This window comes from Lacerta agilis, chromosome 4 (genome assembly GCF_009819535.1).
Source record: "Lacerta agilis isolate rLacAgi1 chromosome 4, rLacAgi1.pri, whole genome shotgun sequence".
NCBI classification, from domain to species: Eukaryota; Metazoa; Chordata; class Lepidosauria; order Squamata; family Lacertidae; genus Lacerta; species Lacerta agilis.
The window spans coordinates 3,573,021-3,598,771 of record NC_046315.1 but is presented as its reverse complement, the minus strand read 5'-3'; the positions used below and the strand labels follow the sequence as shown (position 1 = coordinate 3,598,771).

Below are 25,751 nucleotides of genomic sequence, written 5' to 3'. Positions count from 1 at the left end.
GTTACGGATTTAATTCGTTTCGGGATGCCGTATACACCCAAAAAAATCCGTAACTAGAGGCGCTGTTTCTGCGCATGCGCGATAAAGCGCTTCTGCGCATGCACGAGCAGCAAAACCCGGAAGTATACACTTCTGGGTTTGCCGCGGCCGTAACCTGAAGATTCTGTAACCTGGAGGTTACGCAACACAAGGTACCAACTATGGATGCTTTAGCTGAGATTCCTGCCTTGCAGGGGGTTGGACTAGATGACCCTCGGGGGCCCTCCCAACTCCACGATTCTACGACTATGCGCTGCGTGAAGAAGGACTTTCTTTTACCGGTGCTGAGACTTCCAGGATTCCCTCTTCCTCCAAGCAGGATATTGCCCACCCCGGGGAGACCCTCTGCGCCTCCTCCCGTCCCAGTCCTGCCGAGTGACAGGCAGGAGGGTTATGTCCAATTGGCAGCCCCCACCCCCGACCCCGCTCCAGCCTGGCCGCCCTCCCACCCCAGAGGGCAAGGCTTCTCCCCTCGCCCCGGCCAAACGTACGCTGAAAATGTCCACGTAGCACCGTATGAGGTCTTCCACCACGCGCCCCGCCTTGTAGTCCTTGCCGTCCGTCTGGAAGAGCGTCGGCCCAAAGACAATGGCCAGGTTGTGGGTGGTCATCTGGTTCATTTCCGAGAAGCACTGGACCCTGCGAGGGAGGCAAAGCGGCCGCTGGGAATCGGGGGGGGGGGGCCCTTTCCTGCTCTCCGTCCAGCGAGAAGAGCCTCAAAGGGGGTGACCCTGTAAGGGGGGGGCGCCTTAGGCCATGGGCTGGGGGTATCTATCCATTTATTGCAGGGGGTAATTTATTTTATTTTATTTATTTGTAGGATTTATTTATTCATTCATTTATTTGTAGGATTTTATTATTCATTTGTTTGTAGGATTTATTTAGTTCATTATCTGTTTGTTTGGAGGGTTTATTTTATTATTTAGACAATTTATTTTGTTTATTATTTATTTAGTTAGTTATTTGGATGATTAGTTTAGTTTATTTATTTATTTGGAGGGGCAGTTTGTTTGTTTGGAGGGGCAGTTTGTTTGTTTGTTGGCATTGCCCCCCCCCATTTATTTGTGTTCAATATGTGTGTGACGAACCCAAAAGCGACCCAGAAATGTCATAAAGACACCCCTGACATGTAACTAAAAGGGTTTTTCAATTATATGTGTTTTCACGGACGCACGTAGAATGTAACCCCTGTGTAAATGGGGAGGGGCTGCCTGTATTTATTTGCAGGGTTTGTCCCCCACTCTTCAGCTAAAAAAGGCTCCCAGAGTAGCTTAACTTCTTTTTCCAAAAAAAAAAAAAAAATTAAATTAAAAACAACAACACCCATGGCACACAAGGGGAAAGGGATGGGGAGGGAAGAGGAAAAAGCAAAACTCAGATGCCCATTTCTAACCTATTACTACTATAATGACCAGCTGGCTCAGTTCAGGGGCAGAAGCCTCCAGCAAAGGGTGTGAAATGGGCCGCCTGCGCATAGCTGTCAACTTTTCCCTTTTCTTGCGAGGAATCCTATTTGGAATAAGGGAATTTCCTTGAAAAAAAAGGAAAAAGTTGACAGCTATGCGCCTGCGTCCTTTTTCCTCCTGCTGACACAGTCGGAGGGAACATCTTCCCCCGGGTGACAGCCAAAGGGGGGGGGGAGATGCCTGACTGACACCTGTCAGAGGCTGACCTGGGTGCAGCAACCCAGGTGACTCTTTGCTTTGCTCCCTTGCAACCACACACACACCCGGGACTTCTGCGTCCAACCACCCCTCTCCACCCAGGCGTGCTGGCCAACTAGAGGTTGCAGAGGCAGGTCCACCCAAGGCGGGTGGCCTAGGCAGAAGGGTGGCCCGAGATCTGCGACGCCCTTCTCACCTGTACAGGTGATTGATGAGCGCTTTCACCGTGGCTCTGTTGACCGCAGGGAGGCTGTTGAGGAGCTTCCGATAGCGTCCGACCTTCTCCTTGTCGTCTTCGATGGCTGGAAGGGCGAGAGAGACGCAAATAGGGAATGAAGATAACTATTTTTTTTATAAAGGAATGGAAATGGCTTGTTGAATATTTTACAGGTACACTGTGAACAGATAAGGACATTGGCGGGATTCTTGTAATAACCTGCAGTTTTATAAGAGTATATATTTAGATGAATAAAGAAGGAAGTTAATTTTATATGCAAAAGGTATTTAAAAAAAATTTAAGGAACCACAGAAAGAGGAGGAAAGGAAGTCAAGTTTTGAAATGTTAGGCAAAGGGAGCCCTGACCATTAGGTCCAGTCGTGTCTGACTCTGGGGTTGCAGCGCTCATCTTGCTTTATTTGCCGAGGGAGCCGGCGTACAGCTTCCGGGTCATGTGGCCAGCATGACTAAGCCGCTTCTGGCGAAACCAGAGCAGCGCACGGAAACACCGTTTATGGTACCTATTTATCTACTTGCACTTTGACGGGCTTTCGAACTGCTAGGTGGGCAGGAGCAGGGACCGAGCAACGGGAGCTCACCCCGTCGCAGGGATTCGAACTGCCGACCTTCTGATCGGCAAGCCCTAGGCTCTGTGGTTTAACCCACAGCGCCACCCAGCCAGCTCCCTTTTCGGATATCCCACCTAAGCCTGAATTGAGAAGGTTAAGGGTTAAGGGGGGATATGATAGCCATGTTCAAATATATAAAAGGATGTCATATGGAGGAGGGTGAAAGGTTGTTTTCTGCTGCTCCAGAGAAGCGGACACGGGGCAATGCATTCAAACTACAGGTAAGAAGATTCCACCTAAACATTAGGAAGAACTTCCTGACAGTAAGAGCTGTTGGACAGTGGGATTTGCTGCCAAGGAGTGTGGTGGAGTCTCCTTCTTTGGAGGTCTTTAAGCGGAGGCTTGACAGCCATCTGTCAGGAATGCTTGGATGGTGTTTCCTGCTTGGCAGGGGGTTGGACTGGATGGCCCTTGTGGTCTCTTCCAACTCTAGGATTCTAGGATTCTATGATGCACAGCAACGTCCTCCATAGGAAACTGTGCCCAAGAGCTGTGAGCGGTGTGGGAGGAGCTGGTATAAAGGATGCAGCTACATATTATAGAAGTACAGAATTGTAGAGTTGAAAGGGACCCCAAAGGGTCATTTAGCCCAACCCCCTGCAATGCAGGAATCTCAGCTGAAACACCCATGACAGATGGCCATCCAAGTTCTGCTTAAAAACCTCCAGGGAAGGAGAGCCCACCAACTCCCATGGGAGACAGTTCCACTGTTGAATGGCTCCGGGTGTCAGATCTGCTTTATCCATCCATCCATCCATCCATCCATCTGGTCAGCCACTGAGAGAACAGGATATTGGACTATATGGGTCATCGGCCTGATCTAGCAAGCTCTTGGTTTATAGCAATAAAACATATAAGCCAGACAATTAAAAACCATTAACCAGGGCAAAAGGGTTAGAAACAGACTCTGAGTTCTGGCCAGAAGGTCCCTGACAGCCTAACCCCAGGCATAGGCAAACTCTGGCCCTCCAGATGTTTTCGGACTACAACCCCCATTATCCCTGACCACTGGTCCCGTTAGCTAGGGATGATGGGAGTTGTAGTCCCAAAACATCTGGAGGGCCGAGTTTGCCTATGCCTGGCCTAACCTGAGTTTCAGGTGTCCCATAGCTGAGAAGGCAAAGTGGTATAAATCTTTTTTTAAAAAAAAAAAAATATGTACATTTTCAGTCCTGTTTAAATAAAACAACGCCGCCCCCCTGAACCAGCAGGTGGTGCAAAAGTGGATTTGTCTGTGCCATATTATTCACAAGAGAAGTCAAAGATCCCAGGATTTAAGAAAGCAAGGCGGGGCGTTTTTCATAGCTAAAAAGCACCCTGAGCTGTTTCCAAGAGAAATAACTCTGGCCCCAAAAATGGGTGTGCGTTTCTTTCGGGAGGGACCTGCTGCTCTGAGATGCAGAGTGTGCTTTGAGCATTGAAAACATTACCAATAGAATCAGGGGGCATCGAGAAAACCATTTCCCAGGCAACGAGTGTCTAAGTCGGAGGAACTGGTTACCCTGAAGTTTCCCGGCTCACCTCTTTGCAAGGGTACGGTGGGACTGGCAAGAAAGGGCTGGTGAAGTCGTCCAACATTATTGGAAAAGCTATCTAAGGAGGCCCTTAAACCTCCGAGCTTCATAGCTGTCAAGTATCCCGTATTGGCCGGGATTCCCCAGTTTTTACACGTGTTTCCCACTCCTCTCCCGGATGCCTCAAAAACCCGTATATTCCCAGGTTGTGTGGAGATGGAGGAGGGCCGGGAATGCCCAGGGGGAGGAGAGACAAGCCGTTGGCGCTTCCCTCGGCTGCAAGTGGAGCAGGAGAGCCAGGAGAGCGAGCGAGAAGCCGCTAGGGGGAGCGCTCCGTCGGCAGCCCAGCCAAGCGCTCTCTCTCTCTCTCTCTCTCTCTCTCCTCCCTGGCTGGCTGCTGCGCCGGAACTGGCAGCGCTTCTAGGGGCCGGGCACGCCTCTCGCCCGGCGGGCAGGCGGGCTGGCCTGCTTCGCCCTCCTCTGCTCGCCGGAGGGACTGCTTGCTTGCCTGCCTGCCTGCCCGCGGCGGCCACCACAAGCCCAGCCCAGTGCAGGGCGCAACGGGGCGGGCGGGCGGCGCTTGGATCATTCCGCTGAGCCAGCCGGGCGAGGGAGCGGCGAGCAGACGGGACGGGCGCAGCGCCGACGCTGGAGCGCCAGCCCACCACACAAAAGCGACGGCCGAGGCGCGTTCTAGCTGCTCCGCCCACTTTTGCTTCTGGCTCCGCCCACCACTGCCACGTGACTGTCAGGTGAGGCTGCTGATCCCTTATTTTCAGATCCGAAAGTTGACAGCTATGCCGAGCTCAGTAAGAACATAACAGGAATACTGCTGCATTAGGCCAGTGACCCCTCCAGTCCAGCATCCTGTTCTCACAGGGGCCGAGCAGAGATCCAATAGCGAAACCCACAAGCAGGATTCGAACACAAGAGACCCTTCCTGCAGCTCCCAGCAACTGGGATTCAGGAGCATTGCTGCCTCTGGATAGCCGAAGGGAAACACGGCCATTTTGCGGTTAGTAGCCCTCAATAGAATGGTAGAGCTGGAAGGGGGACCCTCAACGGTCATCTAGCCCAACCCCCTGCGATGCAGCTGTTCCATACGGGGCTCAGACCTGCCACCCTGGCGTTATCAGCACCGCGCTCTAGCCAACCGAGCCATCTCCCTCCGTGGATTTGCCCAGTCCTCTCTAAAAGCCGCCCAAGTTGGTGGCCGTCGCTGTCTCCTGTGGGAGGAGGTTCCGCGGTTCAACAATGGAACGGCGCTTCTGTTGCTGCCGTGTTGATGTCAACAAGGTTCAAGGGGCAGGCGGCTTCCTCGGAGGTCCGCCGGCCAAGGATGAATCTGGGAGAGAGCACCATCGTGCACCAACCTTTACCTGTTGCCTTCAGCCAAGCCGGGGAGGAATCTTTGGTGAAGAGCCCGTCTTCAACGTCCCGGAAGAATCTCTTGAGGGTGTTGGCCACGTCGTCCACCTGGTGCTCCCCTTCCTTGAGCCGGACCCTGCGGGCGTCCTTGCGGAGGTTCTCCAAGAGGCCCGTCGTCTTGGAGTTCTGTCCGCTCTTCCGATAGATTCCTTCCGAGGTCAGCCCTGGAGGAGGCAGAGGAGGAGAAACGTTCAGCTTCTGGGAGAGGCTGGGAAGGAAGTGTGACAGGGGCACTCGCCCTTTTTACTGAGTCGCATTTGCATTTATATCCCACTTTTCCTCCAAGCTGCTAGGGACACGGGTGGCGCTGTGGGTTAAACCACAGAGCCTAGGTCTTGCCAGTCAGAAGGTCGGCGGTTCGAATCCCCACAATGATGGGGTGAGCTCCCGTTGCTCCGTCCATCCCAGTTCCCGCCAACTTTGCAGTTTGAAAGCACAAAGTACAAGTAGATAAATAGGTACCACTCCAGCGGGAAGGTAAATGGTGTTTCCGTGCGCTGCTCTGGTTAGCCAGAAGCAGTTTAGTCATGACCCGGAAGCTGTACGCCGGCTCCCTCGGCCAGTAACGTTAGATGAGCGCCACAACCCCAGAGTCATCTGCAACTGGACCTAACCGTCAGGGGTCCCTTTACCTTTCCTCCAAGCAAAAGGTAAAGGACCCCTGGATGGTTAAGTCCAGACAAAGGCGACTATGGGGTTACGGCACTCATCTCGCTTTCAGGCCAAGGGAGCCGGTGTTTGTCTGCAGACAGCTTTCCGGGTCATGTGGCCAGCAGGACTAAACCACTTCTGGCACAACAGAACACTGTTACGGAAACCAGAGCGTACAGAAACACCGTTTACCTTCCCGCCGCAGTGGTACCTATTTATCTACTTGCGCTAGTGTGCTTTCGAACTGCTAGGTTGGCAGGAGCTGGGACAGAGCAACGGGAGCTCACTCCGTCGCGGGGATTCGAACCGCCGCCCAAGAGGCTCAGTGGTTTAGACCACAGCGCCACCCGCGTCCCTATCAAGGTGAAGTTAAGAGGTAAAGGACCCCTGGACGGTTAAGTCCAGTCAAAGGCGACTACGGGGTTGAGGCGCCCATCTCGGTTTCAGGCCGAGGGAGCCGGCGTTTGTCCACAGACAGCTTTCCGGGTCATGTGGCCAGCAAGGAGCTCGAAATGGAGCACACAGTTCTCTCCCCAACACACTCCAATTTCACCCTCATAACAACAACAACAACAACAACAACAATTTATTATTTCTACCCCGCCCATCTGGAAAAGGTGACATTTAAAATATCACAGTTTAAAAACTTCCCTAAACAGGGCTGCCTTCAGGTATTTTCTAAATGTCAGGTAGTTGTTTATTCCCTTGACATCTGATGGGAGGGCGTTCCACAGGGCGGGCGCCACTACCGAGAAGGCCCTCTGCCTGGTTCCCTGTAACCTCACCTCTCGCAGTGAGGGAACCGCCAGAAGGCCCTCGGCACTGGATCTCAGTGTCCGGGCTGAATGATGGGGGTGGAGACGCTCCTTCAGGACCGAGGCCGTTTAGGGCTTTCAAGGTCAGCACCAACACTTTGAATTGTGCTTGGAAACGTACTGGGAGCCAATGCAGATCTCTCAGGGCCGGTGTTATGTGGTCCCGGCGGCCGCTCCCAGTCACCAGTCTAGCTGCCGCATTCTGGATTAATTGCAGTTTCCGGGTCACCTTCAAAGGTAGCCCCACGTAGAGCGCATTGCAGTAGTCCAAGCGGGAGATAACCAGAGCATGTACCACTCTGGCGAGACAGTCTGCGGGCAGGTAGGGTCTCATCCTGCGTACCAGGTGGAGCTGGTAGACAGCCGCCCTGGACACAGAATTAACCTGTGCCTCCATGGACAGCTGTGAGTCCAAAATGACTCCTAGGCTGCACACCTGGTCCTTCAGGGGCACAGTTACCCCATTCAGGACCAGGGAGTCCCCCACACCCACCCGCCCCCTATCCCCCCAAAACAGTACTTCTGTCCTGTCAGGATTCAACCTCAATCCGTTAACCGCCATCCATCCTCCAACCGCCTGTGAGGTAGGTTAGGCTGAGAGAGAGTGACTGGCCCAAGGTCACCTAGTACGATCCACGACTGAGTGCGTCACCTGCTTCCGGACGCACACAAACCCAACGTACCGCACTGCGTGATGTAATCGATGCACCTGTCCACAATGATGGGGACGTCTGTGTCTGTGAGCTGCTGTTCGGACAAGGTGTCCCCAGAGCTTCCAGCCGCCTTTTGGATGGCGTTGACCCAACCCAGGAAGTCCAGTTTCCTCTCGCCTTGGATGTAGAGCGTCCTGGGGGGGGGGGGGAGACACGTCAGAAACCGGGCGTGAAAAGACACCGGAACGGGCAGAGGCGGTTTTAGAGGTGGCGAGAGAGGCGCGGTCCCATCGTGTCCCGAATTCGAGTGCCGCCCAGGCCGCTGCTGAAATTAGAGAGCCCAAGGTCCGCCACTGGGCTGGACCCCGTGATCTCTGCAGGTGGTTTATTCATTTCTATTATATTTCATATAATACCTGGCAGATTCTGCTAGGCTGCGAGGGAATCATCAGCTGTTTGGGCGTACTCTGAAAGTCGCCTGGGTCGGCAGGACAGGATGCAAAACGTTTTGCGTAAAAGAAAATAACGTGGGGAGTGGGGGAATAGGAGATCTGGTAATATAAGGCTTGCTTTTCAATTTCCATCCCATCGCAGGTTCCAAACCCCCCCCCAAAATAACCCCATTTACCTTCTCCTCTCCACCAGCACAAGAACTTCATTGTCTCCCTGGATGGCTGTAAGGCAAAAACCGGCGTTAATGTTTAGGGATTCGACCTGCCGTTGGTTTGAGTGGTGTCAGGGACTGGCGAGAAGACTGCCGCGCGTGCGGGCATCGGGAGAAGTGGGCATGGAGACTGGCTTGGAAGATGTGGGGCTCGGTGATGTGGGGGGACCTTTGACAGCCAGGAGAAGAGGGTCAGGGGCAAGACCAGGAGAGGATGGAAGCAAGAGAAGCAGGAGCAGGGAACAGGCCCATCCTTCACCTGTTTGCCCACAGCTCAGGTGCGGAAGATGCGCAAGCAGAGGTCTCTGCCGTGGCAACTGCCTCGCCAAGAGTCGTAGGATGGCAGCTAGACTGGAGACTGGGAGCGGCCGCCAAGACCATATAACACCGGTCCTGAGAGATCTACATTGGCTCCCAGTACGTTTCTGAGCACAATTCAAAGTGTTGGTGCTGACCTTGAAAGCCCTAAACGGCCTCGGTCCTGTATACCTGAAGGAGCGTCTCCACCCCCATCGTTCAGCCCAGACTCTGAGGTCCAGCTCCGAGGGCCTTCTGGCGGTTCCCTCCCTGCGAGAAGCAAGGCTACAGGGAACCAGGCAGAGGGCCTTCTCGGTGGTGGCGCCCGCCCTGTGGAACGCCCTCCCACCAGATGTCAAGGAAATAAACAACTATCTGGCTTTTAGAAGACACCTGAAGGCAGCCCTGTTTAGGGAAGTTTTTAATGACTGATGTTTTATCTTGTTTTTAATATTCTGTTGGGAGCTGCCCAGAGTGGCTGGGGAAAAGCAGCCAGATGGGTGGGGTATTATTATTATTATTATTATTATTATTATTGATAAAATCCAATATTTCTCATAAAAATATGTATTTTGAACCAGGCAGAGGTCCTTTTCGGTGGTGGCGCCCGCCCTGTGCAACGTCCTCCCGTCAGATGTCAAGGAAATAAACAACTATCTGACTTTTAGAAGACATCTGAAGGCAGCCCTGTTTTGGGATGTTTTTAATGTTTGACGTTTTATCGTGTTTTTAATATTCTGTTGGCAGCCACTCAGAGTGGCAGGGGAAATCCATTATTATTAATAATAATTATTAATTAATTCATTATTATTAATAATAATTATTAATAATAATATGACATGCCTTTTCCCAACATGTAAGTGTGCTTTGGACAATAAAGAGTTCGTTCCTCCCTCAAGGCATTCCTTGCCAAGCTGGTGCCCGCCAGGTGTCTTGGACTACAACTCCCAGCGCCACCACAGCTGCCCGGTGCCGTAGGAAGATGGCGGCACTGCTGTGTCGGGCGCGATGGGTGATGGCAGTTGCGTTCCAAAATATCTTGGAAGGCCTCAGGTAGGGGGAAGCCGCTTTAGAGGGTTGGCAAGCCAACGGAGCTTCGGTTGGCGGGGGACCAATAACCCCCGCTCCCCGTGAGAAAAATTTAACAACCGTTTCAGACTTTCAAAAAAGCGAAAAGAACCACAGCAAAGAGATTAAACGTGGCGTCAGGGTGGGAACCCCAGCCGGAAAATGCTTTCAGCCCCAAAGGGAACAGTTGAAGGCACTTGCCTGGTATCAATAGGCAGGGAGTTCCAGAGATGAAACATTTAATAACGGGGTTCTTACAAATCCGGAAACGGTCTGCCATCAAAGCAGTTCGGTAATGCCAGAAGTTAGATTAAGCAGGATATACAAAGTAGTTAGAAATATGATATGTTTGTTTTTATTAGGATTAAGATTAAAGTTCAATGATGATTATTGTTTATAAAGATGAAGATTTGATGAGAAAGAAGATTTTACAATGTTTTAAAGTTACTAAAGAAGATTAGAAATGAACGCAGAAGAGAGGATGTGAGGAGGTCCCCAAACAATGTTAAGAATACGGTAAGGATAGTTAAATAAGTGTTTCTTTGTTATAATTTTTGTATTTTTTTGTAGTTTTGTACTTTTTTTTGTTGTGTTTTGTATTTTGTGTGTGTTTTACTGTTAAAATTTAATAAATTTTCTTTAAAAAAAAACAAAGCCGGAAAATGCTTTCAGCCCAAAAGGGAACAGTTGCAGGCTTCACTCGCCTGGTATCAATAGGCAGGGAGTTCCAGAGATGCCACATTTAATAACTGGGTTCTTACAAATCCGGAAACGGTCTGCCATCAAAGCAGTTCGGTGGGGCACATGTGGGGCACATGAGTCCCTTAACTCCTGGTTTGGAGTACCCAAGGAGGTATATTAGGGGGAAAGACGACTGGGTGGAGGTGGAGAAGTGCTTCGAGGATTTCTTCTGCCCAAGAGGAGGGAGGGGTGTCTGCTGGGATCCCTGGGAAAGCCTGGCACCCTGGCATATCCCCCTGCCCACCCCCCGAGCCCCCGGGTACTCACAGAGCTCCTGCAGCTTCCTCAGGTGCACGGCCTCCTCCTTCTCGCTGCCTTCCAGGTAGGCATAGAGGGTGCCCTGCGCCAGCGCGAACCAGCCCTCCTTGGCCCGCTCCAGGTTCAGGCCGCCCTTGTACTGCAGGCGGCCGAGGCGCTCAAAGTCGCGGGAAAGCAAGCCGTCGGCAGCCGGGGGGACGAAGGACTGGAAGGAAACGGCAACGAGCAGGCAAAGTGAAAAGGAACTCCGCATTTTGGGGGAATAGGTGACAGTTAAAGGAAGCAGGAATTGGAATATGTGCAGCCAATGAGAAATGAAGAAAGGAGGGGTGGGAATCAATGATAAGGGAAGAGAAATATCATGGAAGCGGGATGGGAAGTCAACTTTCAAATGACTTGGTTCTTAAACGCCTTGGTTCTCAAACGCCTGGGTTCTCAAACGCCTTGGTTCTCAAACGCCTGGGTTCTCAAACGACTTGTTTCTCAAACGCCTGGGTTCTCAAACGCCTGGGTTCTCAAACGCCTTGTTTCTCAAACGCCTTGTTTCTCAAACGCCTGGGTTCTCAAACGCCTGGGTTCTCAAACGCCTTGTTTCTCAAACGCCTTGTTTCTCAAACGCCTTGGTTCCCAAACGCCTTGGTTCTCAAACGCCTTGGTTCTCAAACGACTTGGTTCTCAAACGCCTTGGTTCTCAAACGCCTTGGTTCTCAAACGCCTGGGTTCTCAAACGACTTGTTTCTCAAACGCCTGGGTTCTCAAACGCCTTGGTTCTCAAACGCCTGGGTTCTCAAACGACTTGTTTCTCAAACGTCTGGGTTCTCAAACGCCTTGGTTCTCAAACGCCTGGGTTCTCAAACGCCTTGTTTCTCAAACGCCTGGGTTCTCAAACACCTTGTTTCTCAAACGCCTGGGTTCTCAAACGCCTGGGTTCTCAAACACCTTGTTTCTCAAACGCCTGGGTTCTCAAACACCTTGTTTCTCAAACGGCTTGTTTCTCAAACGCCTGGGTTCTCAAATGCCTGGGTTCTCAAACGCCTTGGTTCTCAAACGCCTTGGTTCTCAAACGCCTTGGTTCTCAAACGACTTGTTTCTCAAACGCCTGGGTTCTCAAACGCCTTGGTTCTCAAACGCCTGGGTTCTCAAACGCCTTGGTTCTCAAACGCCTTGGTTCTCAAACGCCTGGGTTCTCAAACGCCTTGTTTCTCAAACGCCTTGCTTCTCAAATGACAAAAACCCAGAAGGGTTCCAGTTTTCAAACTTTTTTGGAAGCTGAACATCTGATGCTGCTGTCAACTATTGTTTCCTGCACCAATCAGAAGCTGCTCCTTGGTTTTTGAACATTTCAGAAGTCAAACGGATTTCCGGAACGGATTAAGTTTGGCGCTTTTGTTTTTGCTATTTAATTTGCGTTTTTATGGCTTTTTCGGTTCATTTCTTTTCGTGACTGTGTGGAACCCAGTTCAGCTACTGATTGATTTGATTGTGCGACTGCGGAATTGGATAAAAGTCCCCCCCCCCATCGGAACAATGACTATCATCGGTGCAGGTAAGGGGAAAAAAGAATTTATTTTAATTTTTATCATCTACAATACTGTCTTATTTATTTTATAGTACAGTACATTGATTATTGCTTTCATTTTATGGATCAATGGTCTCAGTTGATACGCTTCCGATTTGAGTGCCACACTTCCATTTTTAGTGTTACGCTGAGGTTTTGTTTTTGCTATTTTTTTGACGTTTTTGTGACTCTTTTCGTTTTGTTTCTGTGACTGTGTGGAACTCAGTTCAGCTACCGATTGATTGATGGTGTGACTGCAGTACATTGATTATTGCTTTTATTTCATAGATCAAGGATCTCGTTAGATAGTAAAATTCATGTTAAATTGCTGTTTTAAGGAAAGGGAGACACCCGTGTTGGTCTGCCATAGTCATAGAATCATAGAATCCTAGAGTTGGAAGAGACCACAAGGGCCATCCAGTCCAACCCCCTGCCAAGCAGGAAACACCATCAAAGCATTCCTGACAGATGGCTGTCAAGCCTCCGCTTAAAGACCTCCAAAGAAGGAGACTCCACCACACTCCTTGGCAGCAAATTCCACTGTCCAACAGCTCTTACTGTCAGGAAGTTCTTCCTAATGTTTAGGTGGAATCTTCTTTCTTGTAGTTTGAATCCTTTGCCCCGTGTCTGCTTCTCTGGAGCAGCAGAAAACAACCTTTCACCCTCCTCTATATGACATCCTTTTATATATTTGAACATGGCTATCATATCCCCCCTTAACCTTCTCTTCTCCAGGCTAAACATACCCAGCTCCCTAAGCCGTTCCTCATAAGGCATCGTTTCCAGGCCTTGGACCATTTTGGTTGCCCTCCTCTGGACACGTTCCAGCTTGTCAGTATCAAAATAGTCAAAACAAAATAATAATAATAATAATAATAATAATAATAATAATAATAATAATAATAATAAAAAATTCCTTCCAGTAGCACCTTAGAGACCAACTAAGTTTGCTCTTGGTATGAGCTTTCGTGTGCATGCACACTTCTTCAGATACACAGTTTTAGGGGTTGTTTTTAAAAGTCTGGACCGGATTAATCCATTTTGCATTCCTTTCTATGGGAAAGCGTGCCTTGGTTTTGGAATGCTTTGGAACGGACTTCCGGAACAGATTAAGCTTGAGAACCGAGGTACCACTGCATTAAAAATTTGATGTGAATTGGTTAATTATTTTTTTAAAAAGCTACCAAAATTAATTGGCAGTGGTGACGCAACGGAGCTCAGGAAGAACCAACCGCACAGCTGGCAGGGGGGTGGAATTCGCTCTGCGAGACTCACATTGCGGCGCAGGAAGGGAGCATTGCAGGGGAGGGGGTTTCTTTCTATCCCAATCCCAGAAGATGCCAAGCCCCCACAAGCTGAGATATTCGAGTTTCCCAGAGCTGGAGAAGTACCTGCCGGACGCTCTCACCTTTCCGATGCATTTGACCCACTCCCGGATGGCGTCGGGACAGTCCAGTCCAAAGAGATAGAGTCTCTCCGCTTCTATATAGACCTCGAAAGTGTTGGCGAACCTACGGCAATAGACAGGGAGGAAACGTCAGGGAGAGGAGGGTGCGGATCGGGGACAGTCCTTCTCCCTCTCTCGTAACGCTAGAACTGGGCGGCATCCGAGGAAGCTGAAGGTGGGGAAGGATCGGGGCAGAGAAGTTTTCCTTCTTCACGCAGCACAGAGTTAAACGGCGGAACTCCCTGCCACAGGAGGCAGGGGTGGCCACCAAACGGATTTAAAAGAGGATCGGGCAAATTCTTGCAGGAGGAGAGGGACAGCGGCGGCTACTCCACGTTCGGGAGCAGCAATGCTCCTGGGTCCCAGTTGCTGGAAACCAGCCGGAGGGGAGAGTTGGTCTTGGGTTCGGATCCCACTTGCAGGCTTCATGCAATAGGCACCTGGTCGGCCACTGTGAGAAGAGGATTCTGGCTTTAGGTGACCACTGAGTATTATGGGCCGGTGCCTTGACTTATTTCTCGCCCCGGGCAAACTTTGAAAATTAATCGGGACAGATCGCCTCCACGTAACTGGAGCGCATCCAGCCCACATTTGATGCACGTGACTTTCCCCCAAAGTCCTGGGAAACATAGTTTGCTAAGGGTTTTTTATTTTATGGTGGTATCGTTTTTCTACCTGCTTTTCAAGGGATTGTTTTTATATGGATCCCGTTCGGTTACAGTTAGCTTCTTAGCTAGAGATGTGAAGGCCCGGGAAAAAACCCAGAAAATGTTGGGGGGGAAATGGTTTCCTCCCGTTTTTTCCCTGAAGCCTTTTTTGCTTTTTTCCCCGAAAAAATTGGAAAAAATTGTTTCAATCCGAGCAAACCTTCAGTTTTTAGAAGTCCATAATAGCTGTGATAATGACGGACACAACAGAGTAGATGCAGAAGCAGAGACTGAAACTGATACTGATCATTACAGCTCAGAAAATGATTCTGATCAAATTTCATGCCCATTCATTGAAATTTAGCCCCACTTCCTTCTTCAGTTCTTTTTATGAGAATGTTTTTTTTTAAAAAAAAAAAAATACTGTGGAGAGGAAATTGAATAATTGTTACTTCTGGATTTTTAAAAATTGTTTTGTGGAGTTTGTTGGTTGTTGTTGTTCCACATAAACTGGTAAACAGTTCTGGAGGTTGTTGCTCCATTTGTTACAAATATAAATGAATTATTATTTTAAAAGTAATTTCTGTTTGTGATAATTGTTTGGATACACTATATTTTTTAATGTGCTAGTTATGATAATTTTATAATCTTTAATGTGCTAGTTATGATAATTTTATAATTTTATTTATATTTCATGTTTCTAAAGTAACAGAATGACTTTCAATCTGGAAAAGAAAAAAAGAAGTGCTAATATAGCATTTATTTTTTTCAATTTTCCTGAAAATTTCCATTTCCCCCCGGGAAAAAACGGGGACGGGGGGACGGGTTTTTTTTTTCCGAGCTTCAAAATTTCCGGAAATTTTACATCTCTGTTCTTAGCTACTATCCTTTATATGCTTTCAACCTTTTGCATTTTATCTGTGTTGTTTGGTGGAAGCCGGTCGGAGGGAAATAAAATGGATGATTATAATAATATTAATGATTTCGGTCAGTTTCATTACTCAGGACCCCACTTTCTCATTAGGGTGATAAACCAAGCATCCTACGCTGGGGGTCCCCCTAACCCCTAACCCCCCCCCTCATGCACAAAGGGGGCAGCCCCACTCACCCGTGGGCCTCCGGGGGGTTATTGACCAGGCAGGCCACCTCCTGCATCCGGATCTCTCCGTTCGGCACGGTGCTGGTGTTGTTGTCGTAGTAGCTGAAGATGCCATCGTGGAGGCAGCACCAGCGGCGGCTGAACTCTGCGTGGGGAAGGGGTCAAGCATTAGCCAAAAAGCTGGGAACGGGAGAGGCACAAGACCCATTGATGGCACACACTTCGAGGCAATGCAAGGAATGGTTCCTTTTCTGCTACGGAGGTGCCAAAACGTCTGCCCTGCCTTCAGAGCCTGGTGAGTAAACACACCAAAAAACGTAGCACCAGGGGCGTAGCAAGGTAAATTGGTACCCGGGGGCAAAAAAAAAATTGTCAACCCCCCCCCCGAGGCATAGGAAGGTCAGGTGGTACCCGGTGCGGAAAATTTCTTGTCAACCCCCCCCCCATTGATTCCCCCCCTGCAAAAATGGTTTTACGTTGTTTCATATTTTCTTACAAAGGAATAATAATAATAATAATAATAATAATAATAATAATAAACTTTTATTTATATCCCGCCCTCCCCGGCCAAAGTCAGGCTCAGGGTGGCTAACATCAGATACATAACATTGGTATAAAATCAAACAATAATTAAATTACCTCCTAAAAGCAGCTCAAAACCAAATCAAAGTCTCATTAGATGGCTTTCCACAGGGTTAGGGTTGGGAACAGTAAGTGCTCCACTGAACTGGAACCATCCTAAGAAACCTGGTCCAAAGCAGCCTCCACCTGCACACACACACCCCGAACCCCGCCTTTCCTCACCTTCCCGGGATTTCCGTTCGTGGACCAGCTTGGCCATGGAGGGCGCCTTGTAGAGGAAGCCGTTGTGAGCGACGGAAGGCAGGATGATGGAATAGTGCTTCTCGATGTTGGTGCCCATATCCAGCTGAGGGGTCTCTGCCAAGGCAAAAGAGAAACGGAACGGGGTGAGTGGCAAGGCTGGAGTCACAGGGCAGGGAGCGTTTGGCCTGGAGGAGAGGAGATTGGGGGGGGGGGTCACATCTCCGAAGGGCTGCCCCACGGAAGGTGGAGAAAGCCTGCTTCCGGCCGCTCCAGAGATCAGGACCCGGGCTAATAAACTCAAATGACGACAAAAGGGATTCCGGGAAGGAAAGAACAGAAGGAAAAGAAGTAAAATTGAACATGAAGGAAATAATAGAAGGAGAACCTGGACTGGTGGAATGTTGGGGGGGGGAGACTGTTGGGGGGGTGGGAAAGGTAAAGGGAAGGGTGATGATGGATAAGAGAAGGGTGGGGTAAAGTATGAATTATTGGGGAATGAAAGGCTGACCACGGCACTCCGACACCAGAGGGAAAACGGACTATGAGAATGGAAGAAATATTTAGGTACTGGTTAAAATGTGTTGTTTTTTTTATATATTTGAAGTTGGAATCAGAGGAAATATAGGCCACAGCATAACAAAGTTAAGTGAAGAGAGGATAAAAGAGGTAGAGATGCGCAATTTGAAGTTTTATTTGATAAAAACAAGATTTAAGATTTGAGATAGGTCGATAAGAATTAGATTTAAGGTTTAAGGTATATTGATTATAATTGTAAGATTAAGATTTGATGTAAGAAAGCAGATTTTACAATGTTACAAAGTTGCTAAAGAAGATTAGAAATGAAGGCAAAAGAGAGGATGTGAGGAAGTCCCAAGCTTAGGATTGTAAAGAAGATAAGGAGGAGGAGGAATTAATTGTTTGGTTTGTGTGTTTGTGTAGTGTTTGTATTTTGTGTATTTTTATTTTGAAAATCCAATAAATTCTTATTTAAAAAAAAGAGATTCCAGCAAAACGTTAGGAAGAACAAGAGCCATTCAACAGGGGACTCCCTCGGGATGTGGCGGGCTCTCCTTCCTTGGAAGCTTTTAAGCAGAGGTTGGGTGGCCATCTGTCACGGATTATTTAGCGGTGATCTCTGCATTTCGGGGGTTGGACTAGATGACCCTCGGGGTCCCTTCCAACTCTACGATTCTATGACAGCACCATTCATGTCCCTCCATCACCCCTACTATCAGACAAGCTGGGAAGCGTGCAGAGGAGGGTGACCAAGAATGATCAAGGGTCTGGAAACCAAGCCTGATGAGGAGCGGTTGAAGGAGCTGGGGGTGTTTAGCCTGGGAAAGAGGAGGCTGAGAGGTGATAGGAGAGCCATCTTCAAATATCTCAAAGGCTGTCCCATGGGAGAGAGAGAGCAAGCTTGTTTTCTCCTGCTCTGGGGGGTAGGACTCGAACCCATGGCTTCAAGTTACAAGAAAGGAGATCCCGACTAAAGACCAGGAAGAACTTTCTGACGGTAAGAGCTGTTTGACAGTGGAATGGACTCTCCTTCCTTGGAGGCTTTTAAGCAGAGGTTGGATGGTCACCTGCCATGGAAGCTTGAGCCGAGATTCCTGCATTGCAGGGGGTTGGACTGGATGACCCTTAGGGGTCCCTTCCAACTCTACGATTCTGTGATTCTACAGCTGAGTGGTGGATTTGAACCCTGGCCTTTCAGGTCCTAGTCTGACAACATAAACCACACCACCATGGGTGGGACATGGATGCTTGAGCTGAGATTCCTGCGTTGCAGGGGGTTGGACTGGATGACCCTCAGGGGTCCCTTTCCAACTCTACGATTCTGAGACTTTCCTCCCTTCCTGCTGAAAACACAAAGAGCGCAGGACACCTCCTATTACCCCCCAACTCTTGCTGTTCTTGCTTTAGACTGATTCGGGGGCCCAAGCTGCCAAGCCAAACAGCCAAAGATTGGGGGGTGGGGGGCAGAGAATCGATGCAAACCAGATGTGCCGGGGCGGGCGGGCGGGCGGGGGAAGGCCCATCAAAGCTTTACAATGCACACTCAGCAAGCCTGCCTGTTTTTCTAGCCCGCCCGCCTTTTGTTTTTAAGCCGCTCATCCGTCTTAAGAGACGAGGCTTTTGGCCCTTCCTGCCAGTAATTCGCTCTGTGCGATTTCCAAAAACCGAAAAAGGGTGTGGGGAGAAATTTGGCAGAGGGCGAGCAGGGAAGGGGTCAGCGCAGGGCTTTTCCGAACTTGCCAAAAGCAGTGAGTCAGCGAAGCCTCGTTCCGGGTAGGTGGCGGGGGAAGCTGGAAATTTGGGCTTGGGGGGTTTTTTTTGTCCTCCTGGCGGTGGGATGGAGGGGCTTTTGTTCCGAGCCTGGATTCCCAGCAAAGCTTCTTCTCCGCTTCCCAAAACAGACGACCCCCCCCCCCTCAATTTCTTACAATATCTGGTATTGCAGAGCTGGTTAAGGTTCGGAACAGGGATGCTTCCTGCACTGCAAGGGGGTGGACTAGATGACTCTAGAGTTCCCTTCCAACTCTACAGTTCTATGATTCTAGAAACTATCAAGGGGGGTGGGACCAACTTTACCTACAAGGACAGGTTGCAGCGTTTGGGACTTTTCAGCTTAAGAGAAAAGGCGAGGAGGGGGCGACTTGATAGAAAGTTATAACGTGATGCGGTGAAGTGTGAGTGCCTGGAGGCGGTTGGAGGATGGATGGCGGCTAACAGATTGAGGTTGAATCCTGACAAGACAGAAGTACTGTTTTGGGGGGACAGGAGGCGGGCGGGTGTGGGGGACTCCCTGGTCCTGAATGGGGTAACTGTGCCCCCGAAGGACCAGGTGCGCAGCCTGGGAGTCATTTTGGAATCACAGCTGTCCATGCAGGCGCAGGTTAATTCTGTGTCCAGGGCAGCTGTCTCCCAGCTCCATCTGGTACGCAGGATGAGACCCTACCTGCCCGTGGACTGTCTCACCAGAGTGGTGCATGCTCTGCTTATCTCCCGTTTGGACTACTGCAATGCACTCTACGTGGGGCTACCTTTGAAGGTGACCTGGAAACTGCAATTAATCCAGAATGCGGCAGCTAGACTGGTGACTGGGAGTGGCCGCCGGGACCACATAACACCGGTCCTGAGAGATCTGCATTGGCTCCCAGTACGTTTCCGAGCACAATTCAAAGTGTTGGTGCTGACCTTGAAAGCCCTAAACGGCCTCGGTCCTGTATACCTGAAGGAGCGTCTCCACCCCCATCATTCAGCCCGGACACTGAGGTCCAGCGCCGAGGGCCTTCTGGCGGTTCCCTCACTGCGAGAAGCAAAACTACAGGGAACCAGGCAGAGGGCCTTCTCGGTAGTGGCGCCCGCCCTGTGGAATGCCCTCCCATCAGAGGTCAAAGAGATAAACAACTACCTGACATTTAGAAAATACCTGAAGGCAGCCCTGTTTAGGGAAGTTTTAAATCTGTGATATTCTAATGTATTTTAATATTTGTTGGAAGCCACCCAGAGTGGCCGGGGAGACCCAGCCAGATGGGCGGAGTACAAATAAATAAATAAATAATAATAATAATAATAATAATAATAATAATAATAATAATAATAATAATAATTACCATAGAGAAAGCAGAGAAAAGGTTTTGCTCACTCTCTGGTAACACTAGAACTTGCGGATGTTGGATGTCGGAAGATTTAGGGCAGCGAAAAGGAAGGACTTATTCACGCAGCAGGTGGTTAAACTTTGGAACTCCCTGCCACAGGAGGCAGGGATGGCCTCCAATCTGGATGGCTTTTAGAAAAGGACAAGACAAATTCATAGAGTAGCTTCGGGGGCTACTAGCCAAAAGGGCTAGGCTCTGCCTTCACAAACTGGAGACAGCGATGTTTCTGATCCAGAAGCCACCTCTGGTTCCTGCTGGTGGTCGTCGTCCCCCCCTTAAATACCAGCAAAATCTGAGGTGTTCCCCTTTACGTCTCCGACACATTTCAGGTCTGTTTTCAGGTTCCAAAGAAAGGGGAGAACGATTCATTTCCCCCAAAAAACGCAGCAGAGGATGCAAAGGAGAAGGGTTTTGCAGAAAAATCTCTGCAGAAAAGGCTCTGCTCCCTTGTTCTTCCATTCGGGGGAGAGCAGGGACCATGGATGGAATATATGCCGGAACATCACACCCAATATCTATGCCCCTCCTTCCAGAGCTGAACTGCTGGTCCGAAGCGTCCTGCTCGGATACTGTGCTTCCCCAAGCAAAAATAAATGCGCAATTCATTGTTACTAGTTTCGACGTTGTTTTGTTATTGTCTTCCTCAGGGGGTGGTGCAAAGTGCTATTCTGAATAACGTTTTTTCGATAACGTGGGGATGATGCACCCAAAGAGCCACTGGCTCGATAAAGTTTAGGAACCGCTGGCCTAGACCAGGGGTAGGCAACCTAAGGCCCGGGAGGGCCGGATGCGGCCCAATCGCCTTTTTAATCCGGCCCGCGGACGGTCCGGGAATCAGTGTGTTTTTACATGAGTAGAATGTGTCCTTTTATTTAAAATGCATCTCTGGGTCATTTATGGGGCAAACAAATTCGTTCATTCCCACCCCCACCCCCCCAAAAATAAATTGGACCACCATATGCTCTGAGGGATGGTGGAGCGGCCCACGGCTGAAAAAGGTTGCTGACCCCTGGTCTAGACACTTTAACAGGTTCAAACAGGTGCCCCAACCCCCCCCCCCCAAAATGATTGTCTTTCCTGCTCAACATCCTCCCTGCTTTCCAGCTTCACTTCTTCGAAAAGCTAGAGACAGACCTCTGCCAAGTTGCAGAATCACAGAGATATAAAGTTGGAGGGCACTCAAAAGGTCCTCCAGTCCAACCCCCCTTGCAATGCCCGACGGCCCCCCCCCCCAAGAGCTGCTGCCCGTCAGAGCAGACCATCCTAGGCTAGAGTCTGACCTGGCATAAGGGATGCAGCCGACACCTTCTGCTTGCACCCCACATCTGAGGGGTGCTGCTTCCAAATGCACCGGGGAGGGAAATGGGTTTCGGGAGCCAGGATGAAGCCGGTCCAGAAAACTCGGGACGGCACAGCGCCCTTGCTTCCTTCTGCCTCGTTTCCCCCAGGGCACTCGCTGTTTGGCTTGCAACACCCGCACGCCGATTCGCAGGCACCCTCCGCTCCAGCCCCTCTGGCCAAATTCCTCTGCCCCTTTCCCCTCCTCACCGGAGGTCTTGTTGTGAATCAGAAACTCCACCTGAAGCCTCCGGCCGGCCTGCTCCGCTAAGGCGACGGGCGACGGGTAGGCGGGGTCGCCCGTGTAGCAGTTGATCTCGGCGCCGCAGAACAAGAGGGACAGCGTCTCCGCCAGGTCACTGGTGGTCACGGCTGCGCACAGAGCCTGTGGGGGGGATGGCAGCAAGGGGAGAGAGTTAGGTGCACCTGAGAGCGAGGGGAGAGGAGGAAGGGAAGGAGGCGAGGAGGGGGGCATCCGAACCTCTGCCCAGGAAGATGCCAGCAAACCACCGGCAGGCGGCAGGAGGACCCCTTCGTCCGAGGGAGGCAGCGGCAAAGGGGACCTGGCTGCACAAAGGAAGTTTTCAGCCGGAGAGAAGGCAACAGCCTTTTATCGGGAGGGAGGAGGCAAGACACCCCACGGGTGGCATTCCAGAGTCCCTGGCCAGGAGGGTGGGGACTAGATTTTGCTGCAAATGAGAAACAGAGAAGGCCCCGGGAGAGAGGGAGGGAGGGAGGGAGAAAGTGCTGCAATCTGATCCCGCAAGGTCAGATCCCGCTTACTTGGCTCTGCCGGAGCGCAGGTGGGAGGGGGAAGGGAGGGGGGTAATGGGCCTCCCTTCCCCCCAACTGCATGGGGAAACAACACACGAGCTACAAAAACAGTGCATGGAACGTGTGTTGGCTGCGGCGGCAGCTCTGGACTGCTCCCAAGCTCACATTTTTAAAAGCGAAAGGGCGACACTTCCGCAGCACCAGCTGAGGGCAGGGGGCGTGCCGCATTCCCAGGCTCGTTTTATACTTGCATTGATTTACAGTGGCAAATCGATTAAACCACAGAGCCTAGGGCTTGCCGATCAGAAGGTCAGCGGTTCGAATCCCCGCGACGGGGTGAGCTCCCGTTGCTCGGTCCCAGCTCTTGCCCACCTAGCAGTTCGAAAGCACGTCAAAGCGCAAGTAGATAAATAGGTACCGCTGCGGCGGGAAGGGAAACGGCGTTTCCGTGCGCTGCTCTGGTTCTCCAGAAGCGGCTCAGTCATGCTGGCCACATGACCCGGAAGCTGTACGCCGGCTCCCTCGGCCAGTAAAGCGAGATGAGTGCCGCAACCCCAGAGTCAGACACGACTGGACCTAATGGTCAGGGGTCCCTTTACCTTTTACCTTTTACAGTGGTACCCAAACACTGCAAACCTGGAAGTAAGTTTTCCGGTTTGCGAACTTTCTTTGCAAGCTGAATGTGCTCCGTTTTGAGTGTTACGCTTCCGATTTGAGCGTTACTGAGGTCTGCCTGTTTTTGCTATTTATTTTGCGTTTCTGTTTCTGCCGGCTCCTTTTCTGTTTTGTTTCTGTGGCTGCGTGGAACCCAGTTCAGCTACTGATTGACTGACTGTGTGACTGCAGTACACTGTTTATCGCTTTCATTTTTATGGATCGATGGTCTCGTTAAGATAGTAAAATCCATGTTCAATTGCTGCTTTAGGGGTTGTTTCTAAAAGCCTGGAACGGATTAATCCATTTCGCATTACTTTCTATGGGAAAGCGCGCCTTGGTTTTGGAACGCTTTGGTTTCGGAACGGGTTCCGGAACGGATTAGGTTTGAGAACCAAGGTACCAGTGCATCAAGCGGGGAAGTGGGATCGTCACAAAAAGTAGGAAAGCAAAAATAATTCCAACGTTGAAAGCATCAAGGGTCCCAGCCCAGAAGGACTAAAGTCCCAAAGACACAGCACAGCTCCAAAGGGATAATGAAGAATAAATTGGTCCATTCATTCCCTTGGCAAATAAATAGGCTTTGCCCATGCCGTGCCTGATTCTACACATTTCATGTCTCCTCTTCCTTGCCTTCTCTCTGAACTAAGCAGTTCCGATCGCACCCCCCCCCCTACGCCCATCGATTCGCAATAAAAAAAGGTTGGGCACCCCCAGAGCACCAAAGCAAACGTCCCGGAAGTCTTGCTCACTAAACCCATAAGCGGGAAATCCAAAGCAGCGTACGATAATAATAATAATAATAATAATAATAATAATAATAAGTGTTTAAAAATCCCAGCAGGTCAAGCGACAGAGCTTGCAAAGGATGTTCAAACGATTCCAGCTTCTTTAGCGCATTCCTTCACAGCTTCCTGACAGCTCTCTGGGGCCAGGACATTTCCGGAGGAAAAAAAATAAACAGGGGAGAGGCGCTAGCTTTCGACAGCCATAAAATGGCTCACCGCAAACCCTTGCGGCAGGAACACAGGAAGCGGCCTCATACAAGCAGAGAATCACCGTGTCGGAAGGGACCCCCAAGACTCATCTAGTCCAACCCCCGACATGCTCCGAATGACGCGTCCGGTTTTGTTGAAATATGGCCCCCCCTTTTATAAAATGCTCAAATGCAAGAAGCTGAGGACTGCGCAGATTGGTTTATATGGGGAAATCTGATGCATTAATCTCCTGCTCTGGGAAAGGAGAACCAATCGCAGAAGAAAAAAATAGCAATACTATGACTAAAATAACCATGGGGGAAACGGAAGGGATTTCCTTATTGTTGTTCTTTTAAAAGAAGGTATTTAAACTCAGCTTTGGGGGTGAGGGAAAGGCACTCCGCACATGCCCAGAGGCATTGTGCACCACGAGACACAACACTGCAATTCATTCCTCTCCGCCCAGCTCGTACAATCTATGCACAAATTTCCTTGTTGCTTGGACACCGTTATGGGTGTCTCGCCCAGAGCTGGATCTGGAGCAGGAGGTGAAAGCCATAAGCGGAGGCAGTTCCAGATGACAGCATCTGCCCACCTGCCGGTCCAACTCTGCCTGAGATGCACAGTCCTGGGGGACCCGTCTCCTTAACCCTCGCCATCCCTATCCGGGAACCGGCCTTAAACGGCTCAGGACCACCTCTTGCCATATGAACCAACCCGAAGATCATCTTCGGAGGCCCTTCTTCGTGTGCCTTCACCGCAAGAGGTCCGGAAGGTGGCAACACCAGAACAGGGCCTTTTCTGTGATGGCTCCCCGTTTGTGGGGTGCTCTCCCCAGGGAGGCTCGACTGGTGCCGTCCTTCTACACCAGGGGTCGGCAAACTAAGGTCCGTGGGCTGGATCAGGCCCAATGGCCCTTTGGATCCAGGCCCGCAGACAGTCCTGGAATCGGTGCTTGGATCGGCGTGATCATTTGGGCAGAGTGCAAATATAAAAAAATTATTCTTATCATTATTTGGCAGATAGATATCTGATGCCCTTTAAAATGTGTTGTGGGGGGGACTTTGGGTTAGTTTTACAGGTGAAACTCGAAAAATTAGGATATCGTGGAAAGGTTCATTTCTTTCAGTAATTCAACTTAAAAGGTGAAACTAATATGTGAGATAGACTCATGACCTGCAAAGCGAGATAGGTCAAGCCTTTATTTGTTACAATTGTGATGATTATGGCGTCCAGCTGATGAGAATCCCAAATTAACAATTTCAGCTTTGGGGATTTCATCAGCTGCGCGCCATAATCATCACAATTATAACAAGCAAAGGCTTGACATATCTCGCTTTGCATGCCATGAGTCGATCTCATATATTAAACTCCAGTAGCTAATGAAAACAATTGCTTACATAAATGGACTTTTCCACGATATTCTAATTTTTCCGAGTTTCACCTGTATTTTGTGTTTTCCTTCTGTGCAATATAGAAATTGAGTTGTTAATAATAATAATAATAATAATAATAATAATAATAGGAATATCCACCTTGTTGAGCTCCTCTTGGTTGCCAAAGAGCGGGTGGTAGCGGCGGTATTTCCCTTCCCTGTACTTCGCCACGAGGAAGCGGCGCCTTTCCTGGCTGTCGCTCCTGGGGTGGACTGCCTCGCTGGGGGGGACGTTGGCCGCCCAGAACTGGTTGGCCACTGCGTTGCCGATCTGCAGGAAGAGCTGAGGAGGCAAAAGGAGGAGGGATGTGAAGGCTGGCCATGTAGGGGCAGGCCACGCAATTGCACTGCCTGATCCACCACCGCTCGGGGCCTCATGCAGTCATCTAGTCCAACCCCCTGAAATGCAGGAATCTCATAGAATCCCAGAGTTGGAAGAGACCCCAAGGGCCATCCAGTCCAACCCCCTGCCAAGCAGGAAACACCATCAAAGCATTCCTGACAGATGGCTGTCAAGCCTCCGCTTCAAGACCTCCAAAGAAGGAGACTCCACCACACTCCTTGGCAGCCAATTCCACTGCCGAACAGCTCTCACTGTCAGGAAGTTCTTCCTAATGTTTAGGCGGAATCTTCTTTCTTGTAGTTTGAATCCATTGCCCCGTGTCCGCTTCTCTGGAGCAGCAGAAAACAACCTTTC

At 50.1% G+C, this 25,751-nt stretch overlaps 1 protein-coding gene across 1 annotated transcript in view; it reads right to left on the bottom strand.

The window, feature by feature from the left end:
• Positions 1-25,751, bottom strand: part of ARAP1 (ArfGAP with RhoGAP domain, ankyrin repeat and PH domain 1) — a 110,987-nt gene that overhangs the window by 27,803 nt on the left and 57,433 nt on the right. Inside the window, exons 12-22 of the mRNA XM_033145915.1 lie at positions 25,155-25,337; positions 21,425-21,599; positions 16,194-16,328; positions 15,399-15,534; positions 13,605-13,707; positions 10,648-10,843; positions 8,239-8,284; positions 7,641-7,804; positions 5,443-5,655; positions 1,900-2,005; positions 531-678 (exon numbers count right to left, since the gene is read on the bottom strand). Coding sequence (XP_033001806.1) covers positions 531-678; positions 1,900-2,005; positions 5,443-5,655; positions 7,641-7,804; positions 8,239-8,284; positions 10,648-10,843; positions 13,605-13,707; positions 15,399-15,534; positions 16,194-16,328; positions 21,425-21,599; positions 25,155-25,337 — 1,605 coding nt within the window. The remainder of the gene's footprint in view (positions 1-530; positions 679-1,899; positions 2,006-5,442; positions 5,656-7,640; positions 7,805-8,238; positions 8,285-10,647; positions 10,844-13,604; positions 13,708-15,398; positions 15,535-16,193; positions 16,329-21,424; positions 21,600-25,154; positions 25,338-25,751) is intronic.